This window comes from Hakea prostrata, chromosome 5, assembly GCF_041222555.1.
Source record: "Hakea prostrata isolate BN-2017 chromosome 5, UWA_Hpros_2, whole genome shotgun sequence".
Classification (NCBI taxonomy): domain Eukaryota; kingdom Viridiplantae; phylum Streptophyta; class Magnoliopsida; order Proteales; family Proteaceae; genus Hakea; species Hakea prostrata.
Genome location: NC_142604.1, coordinates 18,483,960 through 18,509,488, shown reverse-complemented (window position 1 = coordinate 18,509,488; position 25,529 = coordinate 18,483,960). Strand labels below are relative to the sequence as shown.

The 25,529-nt window shown below is 38.7% G+C and overlaps 1 protein-coding gene across 5 annotated transcripts; it reads right to left on the bottom strand.

Moving 5' to 3' along the window:
- Positions 1–1,601: 1,601 nt before the first annotated feature.
- On the bottom strand, positions 1,602–21,204 carry LOC149015590 (Pentatricopeptide repeat (PPR) superfamily protein). 5 transcript variants are annotated; one of them, XM_089155983.1, is made up of 8 exons: positions 20,979–21,204; positions 20,807–20,888; positions 18,362–20,557; positions 17,604–17,689; positions 4,925–5,023; positions 4,343–4,567; positions 2,273–2,485; positions 1,602–2,177 (listed from the first exon to the last, which is right to left on the bottom strand). In XM_089155983.1, the coding sequence occupies exon 3, from the start codon at positions 20,119–20,121 to the stop codon at positions 18,424–18,426; it is 1,698 nt and encodes a 565-aa protein (XP_089012109.1). In that variant the 5' UTR covers positions 20,122–20,557; positions 20,807–20,888; positions 20,979–21,204; the 3' UTR covers positions 1,602–2,177; positions 2,273–2,485; positions 4,343–4,567; positions 4,925–5,023; positions 17,604–17,689; positions 18,362–18,423. The 5 variants fall into 5 exon arrangements, with proteins under 5 accessions (XP_089012109.1, XP_089012111.1, XP_089012112.1 ...); XM_089155985.1 differs by having other exon boundaries at positions 1,602–2,002; XM_089155986.1 differs by lacking the exon at positions 20,807–20,888.
- Between the last annotated feature and the right edge of the window lie 4,325 nt (positions 21,205–25,529).

The window sequence follows — 25,529 nt, the reverse complement described above, 5'->3', positions numbered from 1 at the left end:
TTGACAGTAACATGACATAGGGTGGGTGACCATAATGTTATAATGGAGGAGACCTAAATTGTGACTCATGAGCCCACAGCTGGCCTAAGTTGAACATTGATGCATCCTTAATAGACAAAAAAAGGTGGGGCTGCGTATGTAGTATTCAAGTTTTGATCTTTTTCTTTGATGGGCAAAGGATTGTAATTCTCTTTTATTTCTTTCGGGGTTTATTTTTATTCATTTACATTAGAGGTAGATCTCTTTCTAAATGGATGAAATTTTCTATAATTATGGTGGAGTGTGAAGAGGGTACAATTCTCTATTCAAATGGTACAATTCTCGTACTAAAAGATGCTTGGCTATGGCCTTAACAATGGGGCTCATTCTAACAATTTGAATTGATACTAGAAGGCTTTCCTTGCATGGATATCGGAAGGGGTTGCTCCTGGTCCACAAAAACTAGCAAAAGTCATATAGGATGGTTCCCCTACGCCTTTGTAAACAACATCACGTCTCTCCCTCCCTCTTGATTTTATTCAATATCCTTTCTTTATGTTCGTAGGGAGTGCGACTTAGTGGCTAACTCTTGGTAAGGAAAGCCCTTTCTTTTTAAGGAGGAAAGATTGGTCTATGTACACGTGTTTTCATAACGATGATTAGTAATGTTAAATTTTATTTAAGCTAGATTTATTAAAAAATAATATTTTTTATTTTGAAATTGAACATGTGACAAGAATCCAATCATGTGAGTGGAAAAACAAAACTTTTTCTCCATGTTGGGGGTCCGGACTTATCTCTTCCTATTATGCTTTCTAAAAAAGAAAAAACCCCTCCCCACCTTCCCCGTGAACAGCGCGCTAATCTTGGAGCTGGGGACCAAAAGTCTATTCCAATGTGCTGGTGCTGTGGTGTGCTTTAACAATTCCGTGTGGGGCTCCAACGTGGGGCCCCAACCCAACTACCTTCAAGGCCATTCACATCAGGCCTGAGAAGTCATCTCTGCAGCATTCATATCTGTTTCATCATCAATCATAATTTCACTGTAGGTCATGGTTTGGGGAATAGATATGGTTGAACTTGAATTTTATGGTTAGTAGCAATGCTTTCTACTTCAAAGAGCTGGAGAGTTTGGATGGTTGCAAGTACACTTCAATGGATGGATTACTTTTAAGGACTGCTCTGCATTTGTGCTCATTTTGGTATAAATTTCACTTTCAGTTTTTCCCATCTCAAATATAATATTTTTTCCCCTTCTGAAATATGACTGATGGTAAAACCCCAACCTGAAGTGCTAATGATAATGAGAAAATGTCAAGACAAGAAGAAGAAGAAGATGATGGCTTTTGAGTGATTTGATGAGAAAATGTCAAGACAAGAAGAAGAAGATGATGGCTTTTGAGTGATTTGAAATTTTGATTGCGTACTTTTGTTAACTTGTGTCGTTAGGGGTGATGGGTTGAATCAAGTTAAACCATTTCCGTGGATTACAATTCCCATCCCTAGAAGAAAGTAAGAGTAAGGAAAAGAGGGGTTGAAAGAGGAGGTTTTGTTATGTGCCAGTCATGAGTGAAGTCTCTATTTTTCTGTATTTACACTTGTTCACAAGTTCTTAAGACTTAACACCCTCCGGAATTTGAATTTGAATGTGAATGGAACTGTAGGAAGCAGATTGCAGAGAAACAGCAGTTGAAAATCTTTCATTGATATATACGGATCTATGTACATGATACAGTGCGATCAAATTGATCAGCATCTACTGTTGTTAACCTTCTCTCTGGGCCAACTTTGCCAACCAGGAGAGATATGTCCTCTCAAATACATAACTTGAGTCAAATTACAGTAAGGGGGAAGTTGCAACTCAAACACCCTGCCACAAGTTTCCGATCAACTCTTTTCCGAACAGCTTCGATTGCCACAACTCAAGCAGCAGTGGCAGCTCTGTTTGCAGCCATGACAACCAAGTTCACTTGTTCATACACGGGGGAAAACGAATTGAGTTCTATGCTGCTTTCGTAGCTGACTGAAGTTGCAACTCAAACACCCTGCCACAAGTTTCCGATCAACTCTTTTCCGAACAGCTTCGATTGCCACAACTCAAGCAGCAGTGGCAGCTCTGTTTGCAGCCATGACAACCAAGTTCACTTGTTCATACACGGGGGAAAACAAATTGAGTTCTATGCTGCTTTCGTAGCTGACTGAAGTTCCAATTGAGAAATTTAAAGAGTTGGAATCCAAGCATATCAATGTATAGAAAAAGGGTAAATGTGAACTAATATGGATGATTATGTACCTGAAATGCTTGGCCAACAGCATCAGTAAATGGGGTAAATGGGGGTAAGGGGCTCTTTAGGATGCCCTAGTACCATGCTCCACATCTGGCATTGCCATTTCAGAAAATTCTATGTGCCATAAACCCTCATGACAATGGCCATTTGCAAATTGATAGAACCCAAACCCATGGATCTTGTATCCAAAATACTCTCCAACATATCTATTGCTGTTTCTGAATCACAAGAAGATGCAACCATTGATAATTTGTTGCTTAAAAAATATATTTTTAGTTAAGCATAACATCAGGCAAATATTCAAAATCTAGACCCTCCACCCACATGAAGAGAAAATTTCCAATCCACATGGTTAGATTCATGACATGTGTTCAAGCTTTATAAAAAACTTGAAAATGTAAGAATCAAAAGCTCCTTTATCATTCATTCAAAAGAAGATTTTTGTTTCTACATTGAACACGTGCAATGAATCTAACAATGTGGGTTGAAAAGTTTCCTCTCCATGTGGGTAGAGGATTCAAACTCAAAGCTTCACTGAATCAGTATATATTGATATTGGTGGATTTTATTCTCCATTCCAGCAGATTCAAATCAGATTACCAAAAGTTTTGAAATGAAAGGCCTACTATGTCTTACAGAAGAGACAATGATAAGATCCAACATTACTGTCTCTTCATATTCTTATGAGTCCAATTTAGTCATAACATCAAGGAAACTAAATAGACTACCAAAATTTTATTTTGGTTGATCTCCCCCCCCCCCCCCCCAACCAAAAGACTGAGACAAAATTCCTTAGGTGAAATTTTATTCCCAAATTTTGACCCGTCTCAGTTGAAGATGGGCTATGCTTTAAAACTCCCATATCTTGGTCAAGCTTTGCGAAATTTGGCAGAACTTGCAACGAGATTTAAGTCAAAATTTCGACCATCCCCCCCCCCCCCCCACAATTTTTGCTTCTTTCAAGCTTTTTTTTTTTTTTTTTTTTTTTTCACTCAAAAATCACCACTCCTTAGTAGTAGTATGTCTGCATACAAGTATGGGGATGGATTGGGATCAGGTGCATCATTTGTGAATTCCTACTATGGATATCCCTCAAGACCATCACACCCAATTATGCCAGTTCAGCCATCATCATTGGGTTACAGCCCATGGCCTGATGACACATTGCCTAGGCTGGGATATCTAGCTTATGTTAGGTTAATATAGCCATACCATGACATGGCATGCTTTTGTCCAATATCTAGAGTATGCATCTCAAGGGATGGATCCACCCAGGCACTCAACTTGGACTTGGAACTGAAGCCTAAGAGTTTCTTTTTGGTTATTGTATTTGTAATTTTGTATCAAACATTTAATATATGCAATAGAACATGTTCAATTTTAAAAAGTTTGTATTTCTTGGGACCTCTCATGTATATTAACACCTCAAGAACAATTGTTCATTGGTTTTTTTTTTAAGCAAGATACCTGAGCCATTATGTTCTTTATGCTTCAAATAGGTAGTATGCAAGATATCAAACAAAAAAAAAACCTTCCAAAAACTCCCAAAACCTAGTATTCAAACTACCTGGTAAAATTCCCAGCATCCAACCGAGTTTCCAAAATGTCGGTACCATCTCGGTTTCAAGGCTGGTCAAAACTGGCCTCAAAACTGAGATTTCGAACCTTGAGCATCAGTTGAAGCACAAGTGAAAACCCCTCAGCCTCCAAACTTATAATATCAGTGAACAGTCAATTACAAGCCAGGAGAAAAAAAATTCATAAAACTGAAATGGAGAAACAGAAACTATTGCTAAAAACCAAGAAAATGAATAAGAAAGCCAAGTGAATAACAAACAAAACATTTTACAGTCCATCCATCTAGGTACAGGGTAAAATCCGAAAAATAGAAATGCATCGTCTGGGCTATACGTCTTCAAAATTTGCTATTTTATCCAACAGAGGATGCCAAGCTAACAATTGACCAAATCCTATTCTTCAACTAGCATTTTCCATGATTTCTTCTACTGACAGAACTTAAGGTATTATTTGGGCTAAAGAATAAAGAAATATAAAAAAGAGGAATGAAGCTTTACCTGAAATAGTAACCATGGCCATGCTTGACACGACTCTTAAATTCCCAAACATAACTGCCCCCCATCAGAGCAGATCTAAACTCCCATACCATGGCTTTGCTTAAACCATTCGGCAGCATAGCTATCCCCTGTATAGAACCTCTACACACCATACCAATGTCCCAAACCTTGCCTATACTGGCCTCACGGAAACAATCATCTCCCAGTTACCCTCGAGTTCTCAATCTATAACAAAAACATGGGAAAGAGAAAATAAAAAAGGCTCAAATCAAAGTTCTGAACCTGAATTCACTCAGAATCAACAAAAAATTGAAGAAGAAAGATCCTACACATCAGAACACCAATGCAGAGCATGAAGATGATTGGTGGAGAAGCTTTAACGTCAAAGAGAGATGAGTGAAAGCATGAAAAAGTAATAGAGTCAGTTATTAAGACCTACAAAACCCTTAGTGACATTCCTTTATGATCCTTTAAGAGGTATTCTTGTTGGAGTTGAGATCTGCTACAAACCCCCCCCCCCCAAAAAAAAAAAAAAAGCAAACCAGGAAAAGACGAAGAACAAGGGAGAGAAAAATAAATTACCTGAAGAATTTCAGAGAATAGGGAATGAGTAAAAGGGAGAGACCCATGAGCCAAAGTCATTGAACAGAGAGCGAAGTTTGAGAAGCCCCAACAAGAGAGCTGCAAGAAAGATCAAGACAGTTTAGGAGTGAGATGAAAGATGAGTAACGAAGTCTTTCTTTCTTTCTTTCTTCTTCTTCTTCTTCAAAATACATGTAGTTCAACTTTTCAGTTTGCAATAGCTATTTTTGGGGTGAATTCAGTTTGCAATAGTTGGATCACTTGGATTTAAGGATCTTCCGCAAAAATCATTAGAATGAGTTTATGGCCCATAATCCAAATAAGACTTTAGTCTATTATGGATTATGGAATCATTTTTTTATTTTCCTTTAAATTAACAAAAGTTTCAGAATAGATACCAAACACACAAGATAATGAAAATCTGTCAGAAAATGAGCATAAAAATTGATACCAGAAAGAGCTTTAGACTGCTGAAATAATGAATCTCTTATAATTTAAAGAGAAACTAATTTGCAACTTGATAAAATGATTCACATATTCCCTTACAGAAATTTAATGAACAATAACTTGATTTTCAGCTAATAGTGATTTCAAAATGTTTCCATATGTTGGAAGGATTGGAGAATCCTGACTTGTGTCTGAAGGACACAAAAGAAGCTTTATTTATACTCATAACTTACAAAATACAAAACAAATATTCCCAAAGTGGGAATCTTACAAGAAAAATAAGAGATCCTAAAAGATCTACCCTCAATAAGGAAAACACAAATATAGAAAGTAAATCTAGAAAAAAAATCAGCTACCATCGATTTTGTCTTACAACACTTCCCCCTTAAGTTGGAGCATAGATATTTATCATGCCCAACTTGCCAATAACAATACCACTAAAGACCTTGGTGCTTGATCTCTCTATAAGAAAATCAGCCCACTGATTATCTAAGGTAACAAAAGTGAGACAAATCAACCCAGCCTCAATCTTCTCTTTTTGTTAAAATGTCTATCAATCTCAACATGCTTGGTCCTGTCATATTGTACTGAATTGTGAGCTATGTTGATTGCTGACTTGCTTTCTGAGTACAACTGTATAGGAACCTCTTAATCAGTCCCAATCTCTTGAAGCAGTCCTTTCCGCCATAGTACCTCACAAAAACTTTAAGCAATCGCCCTAAACTCGGCCTTGGCATTGGCCCTTGCAACCACAACTTGTTTCTTGCTTCTCCAAGTCACCAAGTTACCTCCCACACACACAATACCCAGAGATAGACCTCCTTCATCCAAACACCCTACCCAGTCTGCATTGTGTATGCCTCGATCTTCAAGTGTCCATGAGCTGAATCAAAATTCAGTTTCCTCAAGTGGCCTTCAAGTACCTCAAGATACAATACACTACATATAAGTGTGAAGAGTAGGGATCATGCATATATTGACTGATAAGACTAACTGCAAATGTGATGTCTGGTATGGTATAAGACAGATAGATCAACTTCCCACCAACTTTTGATACCTCGTCCTATTAAACAGTTCTCCTTCTTTTGCCTTTAAGTGTAGGTTAGGCTCAACAAGAGTTTCAGCAGGCTTACATCCATAGCATCCCGGTTTGCTTAAGTAGATTTAGATTATACTTCCTCTGAGAGAGGCGAGACCACTTGCTGAATATGCCAACTCCAAACCTATGAAATACCTAAGCTTTCTGATATCTTTAATCTCAAAACCATTCCTGAAAAGGTCCTCAAGGCTGAAATTTCATCCTCATTGCTGCCTGTGATCACGATATCATTTAGATATGCTAGAAGTACAGTAGTGTTGGAACGAACCATCTCTTTTAATGAACAAAGTGTAGTCTGCATTGCTATGTTTGTAGCCATTAGAGATCATGGCCTTAAGGAATCCCCCAAACCATGCTCTCAAAGATTGCTTCAGCCCATATAAAGCACTCTTCAACTTGCATACTTCCCCACGAGTCTCAGTAGTGGAATACCTAAGCGGCACATCCATGTACATCTCCTCTTAGAGTTCTCCATGAAGAAAAGCATACTTGATATCTAATTGTTGTATGCTCCACCCCTTATTCACCACAAAGGAAAATACAGCCCGAACCATGTTCATCTTGGCAACAAGGGAAAATGTCTCCTTACAATCAATCACATAAGTTTGAGTGAAGCCTTTGGCCACCAATCTTGCCTTAATACCTCTCAATAGTCTCATATGCCATGTACGTGGTCACGAACACCCACTTGCACTCAACAGTCTGCTTCCCTGCAGGTAAACTCACCAATCCCCACGTTTTGTTTTTCTCCATAGCTTGCATTTCCTCATACATTGCTTCCTACTAGTTTGAGTGGGATAATACTTCCAGCCAAGTGTTAGGAATAGGAATTTAACTAAAGAACAAAAAAGGAAACGAAACTTTGAAACTCTGGGGATAGGGACTAATATGAAACATAATTGGAAATGGGATGTTTGGTGCAAGTTTGCGGCTGCTTTCTTAATGCAATTGGTAGGTGCAAAGTAGGGTCAAATGAGGGGTTAAAGATTGGCTCACATTTAAAAATAGGCTCATTTGGAGAAACTTGTACTTCAGGACTAGGAGTTGAAGTTCCAACTAGCTCGCCACAAAAGGGGGTTCTCATTGCTTTCTTCGATAGGTTTTCAAAGGTCTTTGCTCCCTAGCACATCATCCACAAGTTGTTCATGTCCGGTCATTCCATCTTCCAAAGGAGGATCATCTGCAGGAATCTAAAGAGAGAGATTTAGAGGAATTAAGACTAGAACCTCTTCACGAAGACTCTCCCCCTAAAGAGGTGTAGGGGAAAAGAAAGGAATTTGTTCCTAGAACACAACATCTATCGAGACAAAGAAACGATGAGAACTAGGATGATAACACTTATACCCCTTCCGTATAGGAGGATAATCCCAAAATGCATCGTAACCCACGAGGGTCTGACTTATCATAAACATGGTGGTTTCGGACAAAGGCAACACAACCAAAAACCTTAGGTGGTACTATAAAGGTTGTTGTCCCCCCCCCCCCCCTACTAATCAACCTCTGCTTCTGACCACACCTTATGGATCCCTTCCAATACGAAAACCTTCACAACCGCCTTTGCTTGGAACCTCCTCAAATCCCCGTCTCCCTCCGTCACATGGCCACCTGGTTTGGTTCAAAGGCCACATCCCTTGCCACTCCCTCACCCTTTGGAGATCCCTTAGCTTAGCCCTCCCTCCCTACATACCTAAGCTTTCCTCATCAATTGCCACATCCCAGCCAACCCCAGCTACATCCTTTGCTGGAATGGTATTGAGAACCTTGAACACCTATTTTTCTCCTATCCCTTCTCTCAACCCACTTAGAGTTTAGCCCTTGCTTCTATTTGGCCTAGATCGAGATGTTCTTTTGGTTTTGCTCGAGATTGAAATTGGATCCTGAGAGCTTTCTCTGGCTCCACGATTTGTGACTAAGTGGGTAAGCTCGTTTTCGCCACCACTGTTCACCATCTTTGGTGGGAGCGCAATATGAGAAGATGGACTTCCAAATCTCGATCCCAAATCTTGATTTGGAATGCCATCTATTTTGATGTATCTTCTAGGCTTTTTTCTCTCCCCCACCCCCCAGTTTATGACTTTCCGAGGAATAGGGTGATTGTTAGTTCCTGGAGTCTAAACTGCTCTTTCTCTAAACTCCTCTTCCAGTTGCCCTTTTGACTGGTTGTTGCCCCCCCCCTTTTTTTCTTTGTATCCCTTGTTGTCTCTTGTTTTAATATAATTATTGATTCATCCAAAAAAAATAGAACCACATCACCCCAAAATTGAGGCACATGCATAGTAGCCATTAGGGAACGCGCTACCTTAAATAGATGTCTATTCTTGCATTCCGCAACCCCATTTTAAGGTGAGATTTTGACGCAACTGGTCTGGTGTATGATGCCATAGTTAGCTAGGTATAAATGCACCACCCAAGTACTCAGTCCCATTATCGGTATAAAGAATTTTGATTGGGCCCCAAACTGTCCTAACCATATTAATGAAAATTTTGGAAATTACGGGAAAACATTACTCTTTTGGTGAAATAAATAAACCCAATTGGTCCTAATGCAATTGTCAATAGATGTGATAAACCACCTATGACCAGACAAAGACACAGTTCTAGAAGGACCCCACACATCAAATTGAATAACAAAGAAAGGAACAATACTACGATGATCTGAAATACGGTAAGCACGCCTAGTCTGTTTAGCTAAAATGCATGCCTCACAACAAAAATCGTTCACATTACATCTTTTAACCAAATCTGCAAATAACTTAGACAAACTAGCTGAAGGAACATGGCCAAGACGACGATGCCACTGCAATAAAGTAAAAAGTGCAGGAAAGGTGGAACTAGAGGCCGTAGAAAGAGATGATGAAGTCCCATCCAACAAGTAGAATCCCTCTTCTTATCTATCACTATTAATTATATGCCCTGTTTCTAGGTCCTAAGACACATAGTGAGAAGGGAAAAAATGTTATTTTGTAATTCATATCATGAGTAAGGCTACTAATAGATAAAAGGTTAGCCAAAAACTTAAGAACATAAAAACAAAAGATAAAGTAAAAGAAGACAAACAGATAATAGATCATTTTCCCCAGAGATAAGGGAAAGAGACCCATCAGCGGTTCGAACATCCTCAACAAAAGGAACAGAGGATAAGCGTTAAACAAGGAAGATGAGCTAGTCATATAGTCATTTGCCCCGGATTTGATTATCTAGGAGGGGCAAGTTGAATTGACACTATGACAAAGGAAAACACTTGTGAAGGACTACGGATCAACTGAGGGAACAATGACAGAAGCTAAACTTGCACTGGAAGTCGACATTGGAGAAGACACGTCAAGTTTGAATATCAACTGGCGAAGATGTTGGAACTCGTCTAAGGAAAGAGGTGTTGAAGTGCTCAGGGTGTCAGAATTAGCTTTGGCTTGCAGATGCTTGATTGTTACTGCTATTTCCATTCTTACCTCCTCCACAAGAATTTGTTGGTCGTTAATGCAACTTTTAACATTTATCTTTTGTATGACGCTCTTTTTCACAGTAGTTACACTTCACAGGAGGACGAGAATCACTAGAACTAAATTTATTGTTGCCAAAACCAGCCATTAATGCAAACCTGTCAAATGTCTGCGTGTACTATAGCTATCCTCCAACTGTCCTCAATGTCAACCATAGCATAGGCTTGCTCCAATGAGGGAAAGGGTTTCTATGATAGAATGTGTGCACAAATTTGATTATACTCAAGATTTAGTAATATCAGAAAATCATACACTCAAAGTTTGTCTTCCCACTTCTAATAGGCAGCAACATTCATAGCGCAGGATTGAGTAAACAGCCATAGGAGTCAAGGGTCTGAAAATAGCCTCAAAGAGTGTTGTAGTATTAAGACATGGTAAACTCCTTTTGTTACAACTGATGAATTTTCCTTCGGTTTCAAAGCACTGAGCATCATTCCCAACCTTAGAATACGTTTCCTTGGCAACATCAGGAAGAAGGCAACTTTCTATAATACTTGGTTTAAAGGAATTGAGAATAAATCCCATAACCAAGCATTCATCTATCTCCCACTAGTCTTGATCGGTACCAGGTGAAGAACATTTGATAGAAGTTCCATGAAAATGGCCCATAAGACCACGAGCACCAACTGCAAGAGAAACAAAATGAGACCAGCAAAGGTAATTGGTCCAATTAAGTTAAACAATGGTCAACTAGAAAAGAGAAAAATCATGGTTTTGAGAAATGGATAAAAAAGGAGGATTCTCAATGCCAGATATATCAAAAGAGGCGGGGGTAATCGGATCAGCCATCGCAAGAACCGATAAAAAAGGTCACAGACTATGGAGTAAAATTTTTAATAGGAGAAGAAAATACTCACTACCAAAAATGAGTCATAAAAAATTTGGAATATTTTTATTTATGACACAGGACACATAGGACTGGTTAGGTTTCTTTTGGTTCTGGTTGGGTTTTTGGTTCGATTCGATTGGGTTCAATGTATTCAATGGGTTTGATGGTTTCGGAGTAGGTCTGGTTTTGGTTTTTGGTTCTGGTTAGTTTCGATGGTTTTAGGAGCAGGCGACGGTTCTTCGATATTAGTTGCAACTTGGGTTCAAGTGTTGTAGGCGATGGCTGTAAGTTGAGCTGATGAGATTAAAAAAAAAAAAAAAAAAAAAAAGTGAAGCATAAAAGTGAAAGACGATGACAAAGATATCAAAGAGACAATTGAGGTTTGATGGGTTCGAAGCAGAAACAAAGGGTTCAATTAAATTTTTTTTTTCTTCTCTTTGGTAGCAATAGAAGAACAAAGAGAAGAGGATGAGGTGATGGAAGAAGAATGGTTCTGGGGATGAAGAGGATGATGCTTGGTGATGCTTCTACAAGTTAGGGCAATGGTGAAAGAGGAAAATTTTGCTTTAATGGGTTTGAGAAATCTAGCGATGGTGGCAGAAGGGTGAGTTGCAGGTCGATGGTTTTTACTTTCCGCCCTTTTTTTCCTTTTTTTGGTTAGCACATGGCAAAAGGTCTGCGATTGAGAGAGAAGAGAAAGGTGCATTTGAGAGAGAAGATGAGAAAGGGATGATGGTGGTGATGGTGCTCAGTGATGGATCAGAGTTGGTTTTGATACTATGTTGGAAGAGTTAGAGTAATCATGCCTCATTTCTGAAGGACATAGCAAGACCTTTATTTATACTCATAACTTACCAAACACAGAACAAATCAAATCTTCCTAATGCAGGAAACTTATAAGAAAAATAAGAGATCCTAGTAAATCTAACCTCAATAAGGAAAACACAAAAATATCAAGTAAATCTAGAAAATAAATCTGCTACCATTGATTATGTCTTACAATACCATTAAAGAACAAAGATTTAAAGGACAACCCATTGCCATTGAAAGCTTTCATGGATAAGTAGAATAATTTTATTCCACACAAGACATGTGCTATGCTCAGTTTGAGATGCGGTGTCTACAGATGAACATTAATAATCATGCTCTCGCTTAGTTGCTTGTATATGATCTCTCTTTAGTCTCCACGACAAACACAAAAAGCATTCTAGACAAGAATAACATTTTCACCCACAAGTGGTTTTAGTTCCTGTACAGAACAATTCGCCCATTAGCAGCCGAAAAGGAGATTGAAGCAAGATTGTCTCCTTAAGGGTTTTAAAATTGGAAGTGGTCAAGTTCCAAGCCCTGTTGAGTCAGCCTATACTCAACGAAGCGACTGCACTAATGAATCAAGATGAACATATGTTTGATCCACTCTACGAACTGAAAAGCATCTTGCTAAGGAAGAATGCAAGGCCTGAGTCCACTCATATGGGCTATGTAGTTAAGACCAGTGCTATCGCTTTTGAGCTCTGCTTGAAGTGTAACATGTATGCCCATGTGCGAGTTGCTATTTCAGCAGTCGGTCCAGTTCTGGCTTCTTCTTTCAAACTCCCTGGGTGGTATACAGCTGGACTTAAGACCAAGTTTTGAGAAATCTTAGTAACAGAAAGGCAGGTTGCTGCCAATATCATGCCTTAAAGGCTAAAGCAGTTCCCTATCTCCACTCCTGGAGCCCAAACCCTTTTTTTGCATTACATTTCTCCAAAACAACTAATTATTGAAGGAACAGTAACCATTAAGTCTCATTACTATAGAGCCAGATTCAACTGCATTATACAAGGAGAATAACCATAATCATTACAATGGTCATCAATGATGAATACTTTTTTTTTTTTTTGGGACAAAGGGGCTTTATTAAGCAGGGGGATGGGGATATTAATATGCCTCAACAAGAGTTGAACCCACGACCTCTTCACTAAGAGGTGTTGGTTTCACCACTAGAACAGCTTTGCGTTGGCAATGATGAATACTTTTACCTAAACAACTAACACTAGTTATGAATTGCCATGTAGAATGAAAGCCAGGCTCCAATAGTAGGTAACAGATGTTAACACTCAGTACATGTCTCAAAACAACCATTCAGAATAAGGCAGCATACAATTCTCTGATTGGATGAGAAAAACATGCTATATTGAGAGGGGGGAAAATCAAGATGACAAGTGCTTACGTTGGGATCCTTGGGATTCACAGCAACCAAGTTCTCGTAAAACATTGTGCCTCTGAAGAACTGTTACCAAATCAAGAGTCAGGAGGGAATCTATTTAATCTGAAAATATCTGATTATTTACTCCATTAGTGATGTGAACCCAATTCTAGGGTTAGGGTTTCTAGAATAATTTCCCTAGATTTAAAGATTCGCCCAGAATCTTCCAGCAAATAATGATAAAATATTATGGGAAGGGTTTGGGATGTTTGTGGATATCTAAGAATTGATGGGAAGATCCTAGAGACAAGTTAAGAATTAACTGATTTTTTATGGGTTGGGATCGGATGGGATTGAAGATCTTGAACAACCTTTCTTTTTTCTTCCTTCTTTTTTCTCTTTTCTTTCAGTTTTTCAGTTTTTCCTGGTTGCCACAAGTCAGTGAAGGGAGGGAAAGAGAGTCTGAGAGAGGGGAAGGTGTGGGGCTATTGCAAGGGCTGGGGAGGACAGGGGATGGGCTGGGAGGGTCGTAGGGGGTAAGGGCAAGGGCTAGGGGAGTCGCAGGGGGTGGGAGATTATGCTGCTGTGTTGCGGCAGCAAGAGGGAAGGGGCTGAAATAGTGCACAGAACAGGGGAGGGGCAGGGGAGTACTTGGGGGGTCTATGGAGGGAAAGGGGTAGGTGCTGTTGTAATTGCAGGGGAAGGATTAGGTGATCGTAGGGATGAGAAGGGGCTGGAAGGCCTAAAGGGGTTGGGGGAGGTTGCTGCCGGGTCATGGCAGCAAGGGGAAGGCTGCAATGGAGGGAGAGGGGTCTTCTAGGGCTTGCAATGGGGTAGGGAGGAGAGGGCAGGGGCTGGGGATGCTGTACTTGTTGAAGTTGGCTTGGTTCTCAATGGCTGCTGCAAATTATTGAAGGCCGCAGAGAGATGCTAGAACTTGAAGAAGCTTGAAGGAAGGTGTTGAATATTCAAGACGAACTAACTAAAATCCACCATGGCTCCTCAGTAGGAAACCACGGTCCTCAACTCAATAACTTTTCATTCAATAATTAGACTTAACTTATAAAGAAAGAGTAGGCCTTAATTTATAGCCCACTAAAAAGAACTCAACAGTAGGTGGGATTCTTTTATAGATTAGGATCCCACCACCACAATCACAATCATTGAACTAAAACTTAAACGACCTAAGGGTCCCTAATGGACACATGCTGAAATAAAAGTTTAAATAACTTAAAACTCTAGTAAGCGCGTGCTAAATTCTATTTGATTAAAACTCTAATTGACACATGTGCTAGAGTTTAAAATAACTAAGGACTACTAACTCAAATCAAGACTTCTTAACCAAACTTGACTCTAGAATTAAAACTGGAATTAAATGCCAGCAACTAAATATGGTTAAAAATGCCCACAATACCCCTCCTAGAGGGTTCAGCCAACCTAGGGAGGCTTCTTAGGAGCATCTTGTAGGCCCACTTAGGGTTTCAGCCAAGGGGCAATTTCGTCTTTGCATGAATTTGTTTTGTTCTCTTGCCTGAGTCCTTAATCTTCAGTTATTTTCTCCTCTCTTCATTCTAATAAGTAAATAATATTCAGAAGGAGAGGGAAAAAAGAAAAGAGAAGAAGAAGATGATGCAAGGATGCAACTGTCATCAAATAAATATAGTAGCAATGAAAACGCCATTCTGCTCCATTTCCATGTACTAACTTATTGAGTTGCAAGAAAGTGTTGATGAGTATTAACAAGATTTTTATAGAACATGCATCTTTTGTTTCAAAATTCTTGAATGACCACAAGAATCATGGAGGAGTATGATGCTGGATTCCACACGGTGTTCAGTGGTCCTTCAGCTTAGAAGGCTTGATATTTTCGTACAATGAAAAGATGGAAGAAATTTATACATATAAGAATTGAATTGTGTTAGGAGCTTTATAGAGATGTAAGCAGAGGGATAATTTATGCTCTCTCAACTGTTGGTGACTTGATAGCCGTTCTGCACAACATCTTGAGCATAAAGGTTGCTCTTCTTACAAATATGTACAATGCTTCTCCTGTCTAAACTTTCCATCAAACTTTAGTTAGACAAGAAAGTAGTCAACATTCTCGGTGCTTACACTCCCTAAGTAGAATTTGGACAAAAGTAGTTACTTACAATTCTGGATACTTGGATGGATAGAGCAAGATGTCAAGGACAAAAAATAATCATAAGGGACGAATGGTAATGTAGGGAGAGACCATAGATGTCATGAAAGTAATCGAGGACATAAAATATGAAGAACAAATTTCCTTTGCGGCCTTACCCAGCAATTTTTTGCTAAGAGGCTGTTTCAATGCCTTGACCTTGGGTTACAACTGTGGTCCACTAACCATTACACCAAGGCCGCCCAGATAAGTATCGAAAGAAAATTTACAACACTTCTAACCCAAGTACTGCTAATACTTAATTAAGACCGAAATGGGACAAAAAAAATGAAATTACAAAAAAAAACTCAATAAGTAGACCTAAAAGCATTAAATTTCCTATCTAACCCAACTTTTAATTGGACCCAATTCATCTTCGTTTGGATACCCAAGTGGGTTTGGGTCAGCTCAAGGCTGTGCTGCATCAGAAAATGTGCATGTTGTAAGTTATGCATCCAATTAGAGGAATAAGAAGGCTATCTCAGTTTTAGATTTTGCAGTTTTTATGATCCGCCCATTGTAAATGTTGGGGATATGGATGCACAACCACGAAGAAAAACACAAGCAAAACACACGATGATTTAATGTGGTTTGGCAAAGCCGCCTACATCCACTAAAGAGAAAAGAGATTCCACTATTTCAGAAAACCTCACATCACTCTCACAGCTCACAAAGTATTACCTTTTGCTTGCCCAGTTCCCTAGGCTATTCCACAAAGATTATTTATAGGGAAACCTAAAACCCTAATCCCAATATAATTACAATTTTGACCCAATACTAATAACTGACTCAAAACTTTAACCAATTACAAATACAATCAACTATAATTACATGGTCCCGCTGAATACAAGACACCCAAACCCAACAGTAAACATCTACTCTGAAGAAAGAGGAGCATTAGTTACTGACAGAATTGCCATCATAATAGCCAATTAGCCATATAAATTTCTTCCTTTCTAGAAGATCAAACAATCCATTAAGGATTGCAAAGTTATCCAAGGAGAGAGCTTAACCACTCAACATAGATTGCTGGTTATGGATATGTACCTGCTCACACAAGATTGTAAGAGGTAGGCTTATTTCCCCAAGTTTAAGGTGGTGGAACTTGGAAGGCAAATCTCTGAAATCATTTACTGACATTGGTAAAACAAGAAAGTGGGACTTGAAAAGAAATATTAATTTAACCAAATGAGATACATACGCGTATTAAAGAGCTAGCTAAAGAAGTAGACATGGAATCAAAATGAAAACATCACCCTCCCAGGAAGATTTGGTGTGTAGTGATGAGGTCCATGCCACCATCAAGACTAAGAAAGCTACTTTCAGGACATCGCAAAGGACTACAGATGTGGCATAAAAGCTAGAAATGAAAATACAAAGATCACAATAACAACCTAAACACCTAGGAAGGGGGAAAGTATCTACAAGATTGCCAGAATGAGGGAAAGTATGCCCATATTAGATGTGCATTAAGAGTCATGATGGTAGAATTTAGTAAGGGATGAAGATACTGATGAAAGACGAAATCATTATTTCTAGAACCTAATTAGGGAAACAGATCCAAGTTATGGTAGATCAGGAAAAGGCATTTCACATTAAGTCATAATTTGGAGGTATATACCCAAAGTAGGATGGTGCTGAACTAAAAGAAGCACCAAGAAAGAAAAAATATGAAATTAGCCAATGCTCCTGCCTAGGTGGGGTCCCAATAAAAGTGCAAGAGTTTAGGTATCTGTGGCTTAGCCTGGTTAACTAAGCTGTTTGATAAGATCACGTGCAATAAGAGAAAGCCAAAATAATTTTAATAATAATATAATGATGACAGAGATGATAAACATCCTGCAAGCCATCTTGCATTGAAGAAATTGAGATTTCTCAATTCTTATAATTGTTTACTTGCATTATTGCAAATATGAATATGTTTTCTTCTTCTTTTTTACAGTTTTTTCTATTCTACTGTGAGATAGATCATTAGGCAGAAACACGTGCTTGACAATTCCACGTGAATATTACCTGCCAAGAATCACTTGTGTTTGATTTCCAACAAACATTAACAGAAAAAAGGGGCATACCCACTGCAAGAGGATCCTGCCTCTGGGATGTATGCAGCTTTACCCCTGCTTTTGCAAACCAGGTGTTTGAAGATTCAAACCCATGATTAGTAAAAATGAAGCAGTCTTAACCATTCCTCCAATGCCCTCTCCCCCCCCCCTCCTTCCCATAAGCATCAACGAATTGACTGAATACTCAGAAACAGAATGTTTGTGGGATAACCTGAACCACATAATCAGCACTCACTAGCAATCAGAAAATTCACCCCCAAATGATAGCAATAAAAGAAAGGGAAGCAACGGACTCCAAATACATACATATCCAGGACAGGAAAATATAACAAGAAAGGTGAAAGAGAATGCAGGAAAGAAAGACCATAATCTACCTTGGGCATCAAGAAATTACATGAATTAGCCAGCAAGAGGAGAGTGTCAATGTGTACCAATTACCAAAAACTTCCTTGTGCTACTCCTGTGAACAACAATACAGTGAGTATCAACTGCTTGGACAGGTTCATCATTATCATCATGCCTGCAGGCATCTCCCATAGGCAAAGGTGACCATGGTCATTCTTAAAAAAAGCCAAAGAACATTCATGTGAATAGCATGACAATAGCAGAAACCATCTATCAACCATGATACACTTTTGTATGTAATTTTTTTTTGTGACTTGTGAGGCTTATATGGTCTTTAAGAAAAAAAGAACAGACCTATATGAAAGTAATATCCACATATAGATCATACAAAGGGAAGATTCTTCATAACACTACCACTTGCTAGGATAAATGAATAAGCAAACTTTGCACTAGTATATGGCTAAATGAGTCATCTTAGCACAGGCTAAGCTGCAAAACGGCAATCAAGAGCTTATTCATCAAAGAATAACCAAGTTGTTATAAAAAATAGTAAAATTAAGAATAATAACATAGATAATTCTTACCAGTCAACTCCTTTATTAGGTACAGCATGTGCATTAAAGGTGTATTTAACTTTCCAAAACATCAGGCAATTAAAGAATCTAGTCGCGATAATTTACACTAAATAGTAATATGAACACATTATACAGCATAAACATGTTTGTCACTAAAGAAAGCAAACAATTTGCTAGAATAAACAGAAGTCTTTTAAGTTAATAAGAACTACCTGGAGAAAACAAGTGGCCTGGATAACTCAAATCAGCATTCTTCATCAAATAAAATACATCCTCAAAAGTGCCAGCCCTTAGCACGCCAATACAGCCGTGAATTTTCAGCATAACGAGCTTTCTTAACTTTCAAAAATATCTTGTAAGCCCTTTCCACTTTGTTTGCACCCATTAGTTTGTTACTCAGTCTGCTATAGATGAACTTGCTTGGGCAAAATCCTCTACTCAGTAATTCTTCCATGACAAGTGCAGCATTTTCCAGCTGTCCTATATTGCAAAGCCCATTGATGACATACTCATAACCATCTCTATCAGAAGCATAACCACTTTCTTGCATCTCATCCCAGACTTTTAACAACATTCCACATTTACCAAACCTTGAGAGTCTCATCAATAACAGTTTATAAGCTTTCAATGATATTCCACATCCTACTTTTCTTGCTTTCTTGTAAATAATCATGGCAGCATGAGGAGGACCAAAGCTACACAAAGGTTCAATAAAAGATGTTATTGCCCCAGTATTTGGAAAAATCCCCTTGCATAACATCTCATCAAACATTTCAAGTGCATCAGCAACTCTTCGTGATTTCAGAAAAGCGCTGATCAATTTGGTAAAACTATCTAAATCTGGAGCACAATTCATTTCCAACATCTTCTCATAATATTTCACAGATGTATCCAGATCACCCAAAGATAAAAAATTGGAAATCATCACATTGTAAGTAACAGTATCAGGTGGAAAACCTTTCTGCTGCATCTTGTCAAACACCTCAACTGCATCACCAAGACGGCCAGCTCTGCCTAAACCCTCAAGAAGGTGACTAAAAGTTAAGCAGTCAGGATCTAACTTGTCTTCCATCATTAATTTCATACACCTCTCAATTTCATTAACCCTGCCTATTTTAGACCAGCCACTGATGATAATGTTGTATGTTGTAGGGTTAAAAGGCATCTTTCCACTCATTGCAAGAAATAGTGAATATGCAGTACCAACATGAGATCTCTGGCAAAGACTACGTAGAAGCACATTAAGAGACTCTGTATCACTTTTATATCCAATCTCTTCTAACCTATGAAACATTTGAACCGCTTTTGACACTTTACGAGCTCTCACATAGCTGTCCATTGCAATGAAAAGAGTCTCCGAATTGGGGTGTATACCATGTTTGTTCATTTCATTCAAGATTTCTTCCATAAATTTGAAGAATTTTCTCCTACCCAATGCCTTGAGAATTATATGGTAAGTCTGAAGGTCATTTGGCATCGAAGGATGTTTGACTGCCCAATTGAAAAAGGTCACCATTGCCTCACCTCCTAAATTTCCTCTGTTCACTACTTGCGCAACAATATCTAGAGACAGATCCACAGAGGCAGCCGTTAGAGAAGATTCAATTGCAGATTTTCCACGGAGTTTCTGAAGGAAAACCCCCCGCAATTTCTCCGCAGGCGTTAAATACCCATCCACTTCCTTACATTGAATTTGTTTCTCAGATGAATTTTCAGCAAAGGGACGATATGTTGATGTTTTTGGATGGATAGGCAACAGATCAGAGAGTTCTTTCAGAACAGATACTTCATCCATGCTAGGAGCATGATTGATTTTGTTGCATAAAGACGGTTCACAAATCGAAGAAATTTTTGTTGGCTCCAGGGTTGAAAACCGGGAAAATGAAACAGATAAATTTAAAGAGAATTGAGGGTACATGGTTTTGCCGAAATGCCCAAGTAACCCTGCAAATTCTCTTCTTTTAAACACCATTAAAAAAGCTGTGAGGTGCAGAAACTAACAGACGTTGTCTTTGGCAGGCAGCAAAAGAACTCCCAATAGTGGAGAAGAATTAAATTCAATGTAAATCGAATGGGCTGAGAAAATCACTCGACTTGTTTGTCAATGCATCTTCTTTTTGTTTCCTTCCTCTAAAGTTGACTCCAAGTTAGTGCATCTTCTTCCCCAACTTCTCAAACCCTAGACCTTCATCGACCAGGGTATATCAACTGAAAGCTCCAACTTTCACCTCTCAAGCGTAAAACTCCAAGAACTTTGAGGCTTCCTCTAACCTCGTCGTCATCCGTTATCAATGGAGTTCAGAGCTCTCCTTTCTAATTAACATCTTCCTCATACATACGTTGATTTTTGTGGAGAATTGGACTTTTTTCGATATAGAATGATATTTCCAGCAGCAGCTAGGATTAAGCTACATAAGCAAAATGAAATCAGTTGTAAACTGTAAATGCAAATTTTGATTTTTACATTTAAAAGTTTAAAGGTTTTCGAATTCACAAATCACATCCCTGTAAATGGATATGAAGCATAAACCTTCAAAGTATACTAACTACCGTTCAAATCACATCCCTGTAGATGGATATTCACCGCAAGAAACCTAGCATCCTAGTAGAGAAGAGGAGAAGGGATAGTAGATATGAAATGGTCGATGAGTAGAAACCTGATTCGGCGGTGGCGATGAAGAGATTCTGGGTCTGAACTCCTGGATCCAGGTGCCCAGAAAACTTAAGAACTTGATTTTCCTCCATGGATAAAAAAACAGATTTCTTCAATTACAGGAGAGAAAACAACTCAAAGGAGAAACTCCAGATTTTCATTCAGCACATACTAACCTGAAATCTCTCTTATCTTGTCAAAGAAGATTTCACGGCGACCACATTAATGCATAGAAAATCTTGTCGGCGCAAGCAAGAGTCCCTTCAATCCTCCATTCCTGCGTATCTTATTCTCCCAAGAGAAAAACATCTCCACGACTACTCCTAAAAACTTCGAACCTCCTCTCAGAATTTCAAGACCCTGAGTCTCAACTAGAAACGGACATCCCTGAAAATCTGGTGTTTCGACTTCTTTTCGAGCCGATTCGCTGGAAATTTGGCTCAGATTTTATTAAATTACATTAGTACCCTTCAAAGTATCACACATTCACACCTTATGTGGCATACACGGATACACCGCGCCCGTCAAAGGCCCATGAGAAAATAAATTGATGAAAGGATGTGATTTGTGAATTCCAAAACCTGTAAACTTATAAATGTAAAAATTAAATTTTGCATTTAGAGTTTACAACCGTCTGATTTCTATTTGTTTATGTGGCTTAATCCTAGTCATTAGCAAATAAAAATCCATAGAATGAGAGGTTCTACTCATGATGAAAATGTAGATCGTGAAGATCCATACTTCTCAGTGGGGAGGTCTTGGGTTCGACCCTTGCAGATGGCATTACATTTCCAGTACTAAAAAAAACACTAGTACCAACAAAAAATGTAGATCGTGATTGTAATTCCTTTCCCTGCAATTCCTTGTAATTCCCTCTCAAGATTGTGCTAAGTGGCATTAGAGAATCCAACGGTCATCAAACCATCCGTATATTTCTCTCTCCTCTCTCTTCCCCAAATTCAAAAAACCCTGAATCCTCTGGGTTTTTCGTCTCTTAGAGTCACTCTCCCTGCGAAATTCAGAAAATGCCCTCTTCACTGTGTCTCTCGCTATCAGTTTTTGAAGACTCTCTTCTTCATGAAAGTTAGAAAAGCCCCGAAGAAGCAGCGATTTTCTCAATAGCTCCTGGATGATATAATGTGTTGCTTTATCACATCAACTTTTTTTTATATTTTTGGTAACCCGCTTTATCACATCAACAAGAACAAATAACTATTGATCAATTTCAATTTCTTATTGCCGTTGCGTATCTGCTCGTTCTGGTCTTGCTATGGTCAGTGCCTCTGAGTTCAGTGGTAAATGCTGTACAAGTCCTTGCATTGCTTAGAGAGAATGCTTGGGGCCATCAATAGTTTATTGATCATGCTCACATTCTGATGCCGAGTTTACCAATTCTTTAATTTTAGACCTTCATAACGATGCTTATTGTTGATTTGTGTATTCCTAGGTTGGGTCCTTGTGTTGGAATGACTGCTGTACATTAATGGGTCTCTGTAAATATTTTGATAATTCCATTGTTGACTTGAAGAAGAGAGTCTTCGACGAGTCCGGATCCTCACCCCGTCGGGGGAGCACAGACTGCTTCCTGATGGCTTCCCAACCACACAAATAAGTAGGGCCCACAGGTGAAAAACACTTTTTGAAAAAAAATTTAAAAAAAAACTTCAAATTTTCACCAGTGGGCCCCACGTGTTTGCGTGGTTGGGAAGCTGTCGAGGAGCAGTCTGTGCTCCCCCGATGAGGTGATGATCCGGACTCGTCTTCGACAGCCGATAGCAAGAGACACAGTGAAGAGGGCATTTTCTGAATTTCGCAGGGAGAGTGACTCTGAGAGACCAAAAAACCGCAGAGGATTCAGGGTTTTTTAAATTTGGGGAAGAGAGAGGAGAGAGAAATATACGGATGGTTTAGAATTTGATGACCATTGGATTCCCTAATGCCACTTGGCACAATCTTGAGAGGTAATTACAAGGAATTGCAGGGAAAGGAATTACAAACGATGTGAATCCTTTTTTATAAATAATATATTTGGTTGAAACTTTATAAAGAAAAAAAATTCTTGTAAGAGTGAAAGAAAATAAATATATTTTTAAATAATAAGTATTGTTAGTTATCTTGTTAAAAACTTTACTAAGGAAACTCAGTGGACAATAATTTGGTGAAGAAAAAAAGAGTGCAGCATGTATTCTACTTCCTCTAGTGATAACATCATTGAATATTTTTTTAATATGAATATCTCAATCTCATACACTACTTCTCAAAATTTAGAGGTAAATAATGCCTCAGTAAGGGCCTGTTTGGTTGCATGAATCCAGAGATTTCAAATCTTTGGATTCATGAATCTAAGAATTATACCTATTTGGTTGTAAAAATCTCTAGATTCATGAAATCTAGAGATTCACATTTTTACACTAAAAATGTGAATCTGTAGATTTATGGGTAATGGGTGAAATCCAGAGATTTCAAAAAAAGCTATACATTTGCACATTCACAAAAATCACGTCGATCAAATAGTTTTTTAGGATGAATCCACATATTTCATTCCACAACCAAACATTTAATTTTATAAATTATGACTCCATAGATTTTATTTTTTTTTTGGTGAAAAACTTCATTAATGGGGGGCAGAAGCCAAGGCTGAGGGACTCAACCAAGGAGTGGAATTAGGCCAAATTGTCGTGCCCGTAATCGACATAGCCTTCCTAGCTAGGACATGTGCAATTGCATTGCAAGACCTAGGAATTACAACAAAATCAGCAGCCAAAAAATAGGACTTTAATATGATGATGTCCTGTATGATTGGATCCAGATCATGTTGAACGGTTGGAGACGACTGCTGTAAGAAGCTGATAATATTGGCACAGTCGGATTGGAATATCACCTTGTCCATACATGCACCCAAGACAGCTATTATGGTAGGGGCATTGAAACCAGTTAACCCGTGATGCTAGTGGCTGGGTCCTGTATATTGAGCAGGCCCACTATCATCATACAAAGGTAGGGTTGCATACAATAGATAAGGGCTCCTAGGCCTTCAAGACCAGTAACCAACCTGTGAGAGGACATGGAGAGTATCATGTCCATTATATTTTGATGACCACTGGGTTAAGGAATGGGATCCAATAGATGCCTTCCGTTGAAGATTCCATTAATAGATGGGAAGGTATTGAACCAACAGAGCACTAGGCGTGAGGGTAGATATCCGGACCATATACAGTACGAGACCCTATGTCCTTGCACTTAGGTTTATCCCTAACACGCTCCAAATCTTATACCAATGGTGATGTGAGAGAGTGATGACCTAATCCCCAACCATGGCTCGATAAGACTTTACCCAATAACTGCGAATAACCCAACAGACATGCTTTAGCGCTTTGAGGGAAGAGTGATGAGACCGCCCAAAGAAGACTGGTGTATGACTTAATGCGTGTCTACTTTAGAGACTACATTATAGAGTTAGGAACCATATCATCACCATGCATTTATGTATGTTATTAAATACATGATTGCCTTATGATTATGATATGGAATATAGATGAATATATGATGTGAATGTTAGTTACATCACTGAGTTCTATGAACTCATTCCTTTATTTTTGTTTGTTCTTTAGACTGCTCTACAGGTTATAAGGATCCCTCCTATGTTGAGGATCCTTTGATGAATGGCTACCAGGAGGGCGTAGTTGGAGAAGAAGTGGAAGCACATGATACTTCATGTTTGTGCCAAGACTGCTCTTATGGAGTTTCTTTTCCTTAGAGTTTCCTTAGATGATTTTTCGCTGCAACTTATTTCTTTTCTTAGAACTTTGGTGTTTAGTTTTGATTGGAGGTTTTGGATATTGTAATCCTTTCTTTTCATTCTTGATAATTAAATACTTGAACTTGTTTATTTTCCTATCCATTTAATTGTACTTTATCATGTATTGTGTGGAATTGTCACTGAACCTAGACTTTGCGATGTATCACCCCCACGGGTATTCGGGTATTGACCGGATTTGACCAGGTGGGGTGTGACAGCATAGCATCATGTCATTTTTGGCTTTTCATTGCTTTAGCAAATGTCATAGGTTCAACAACATCTGAAAGTGAAATTTAGGAAAACAACTTGGGGTGGGGAGAAATGGGAATAATTTAAAAATTAACCAAGGGGTGGGGTGTTCCTGAACCCTAATCGGATGAAGATGATTGGGACGAGGGTAAGGTACAATCATAATCCTGTAAATACCTTGGGGGTCATCGTGATCACTTTGGACAATCAATGGGAACAATGGGTGGTGGGGAAAGAGGAAGAGTAGGGTGACTAGGTTCCATTGGTGAAGTGTTGACAATATTGTCGGTTTCATATATAGTTTCTCAAATGGTTAATGGTAACACAGGGGAACCGACAGGAGATGTGAAAGATAAAAAAGAATAAGGAAAAATAGTTTCATAAAAAACAACGTCATGTCTGATGATTGTCCTTTTGGATAAAATATCAAAGATGCGATAACCTTTTTGTCTATTCGGATAACCATTAAAATTTCTAGGAGATGCCCTTTTATCAAATTTATGTAATGTAGACATGTTTTTAGCAAAGCACAAACAGCCAAACACATGCATATGGGAAAATGTTGGGATATTGTTAAAAAGTACCTCATGAGGTGTCTTACCATGGAGCACAGGGGTGGGAAGACGATTGATGATGTAACAAGCAGTGTGAACACAATCCCCCCCAAAATTTTAATGGC

Coding starts and splice junctions, on each gene's coding strand:
- LOC149015590 (XM_089155983.1), bottom strand. CDS start 20,121: ATGGTGTTTAAAAGAAGAGAATTTGCAGGGTTACTTGGGCATTTCGGC.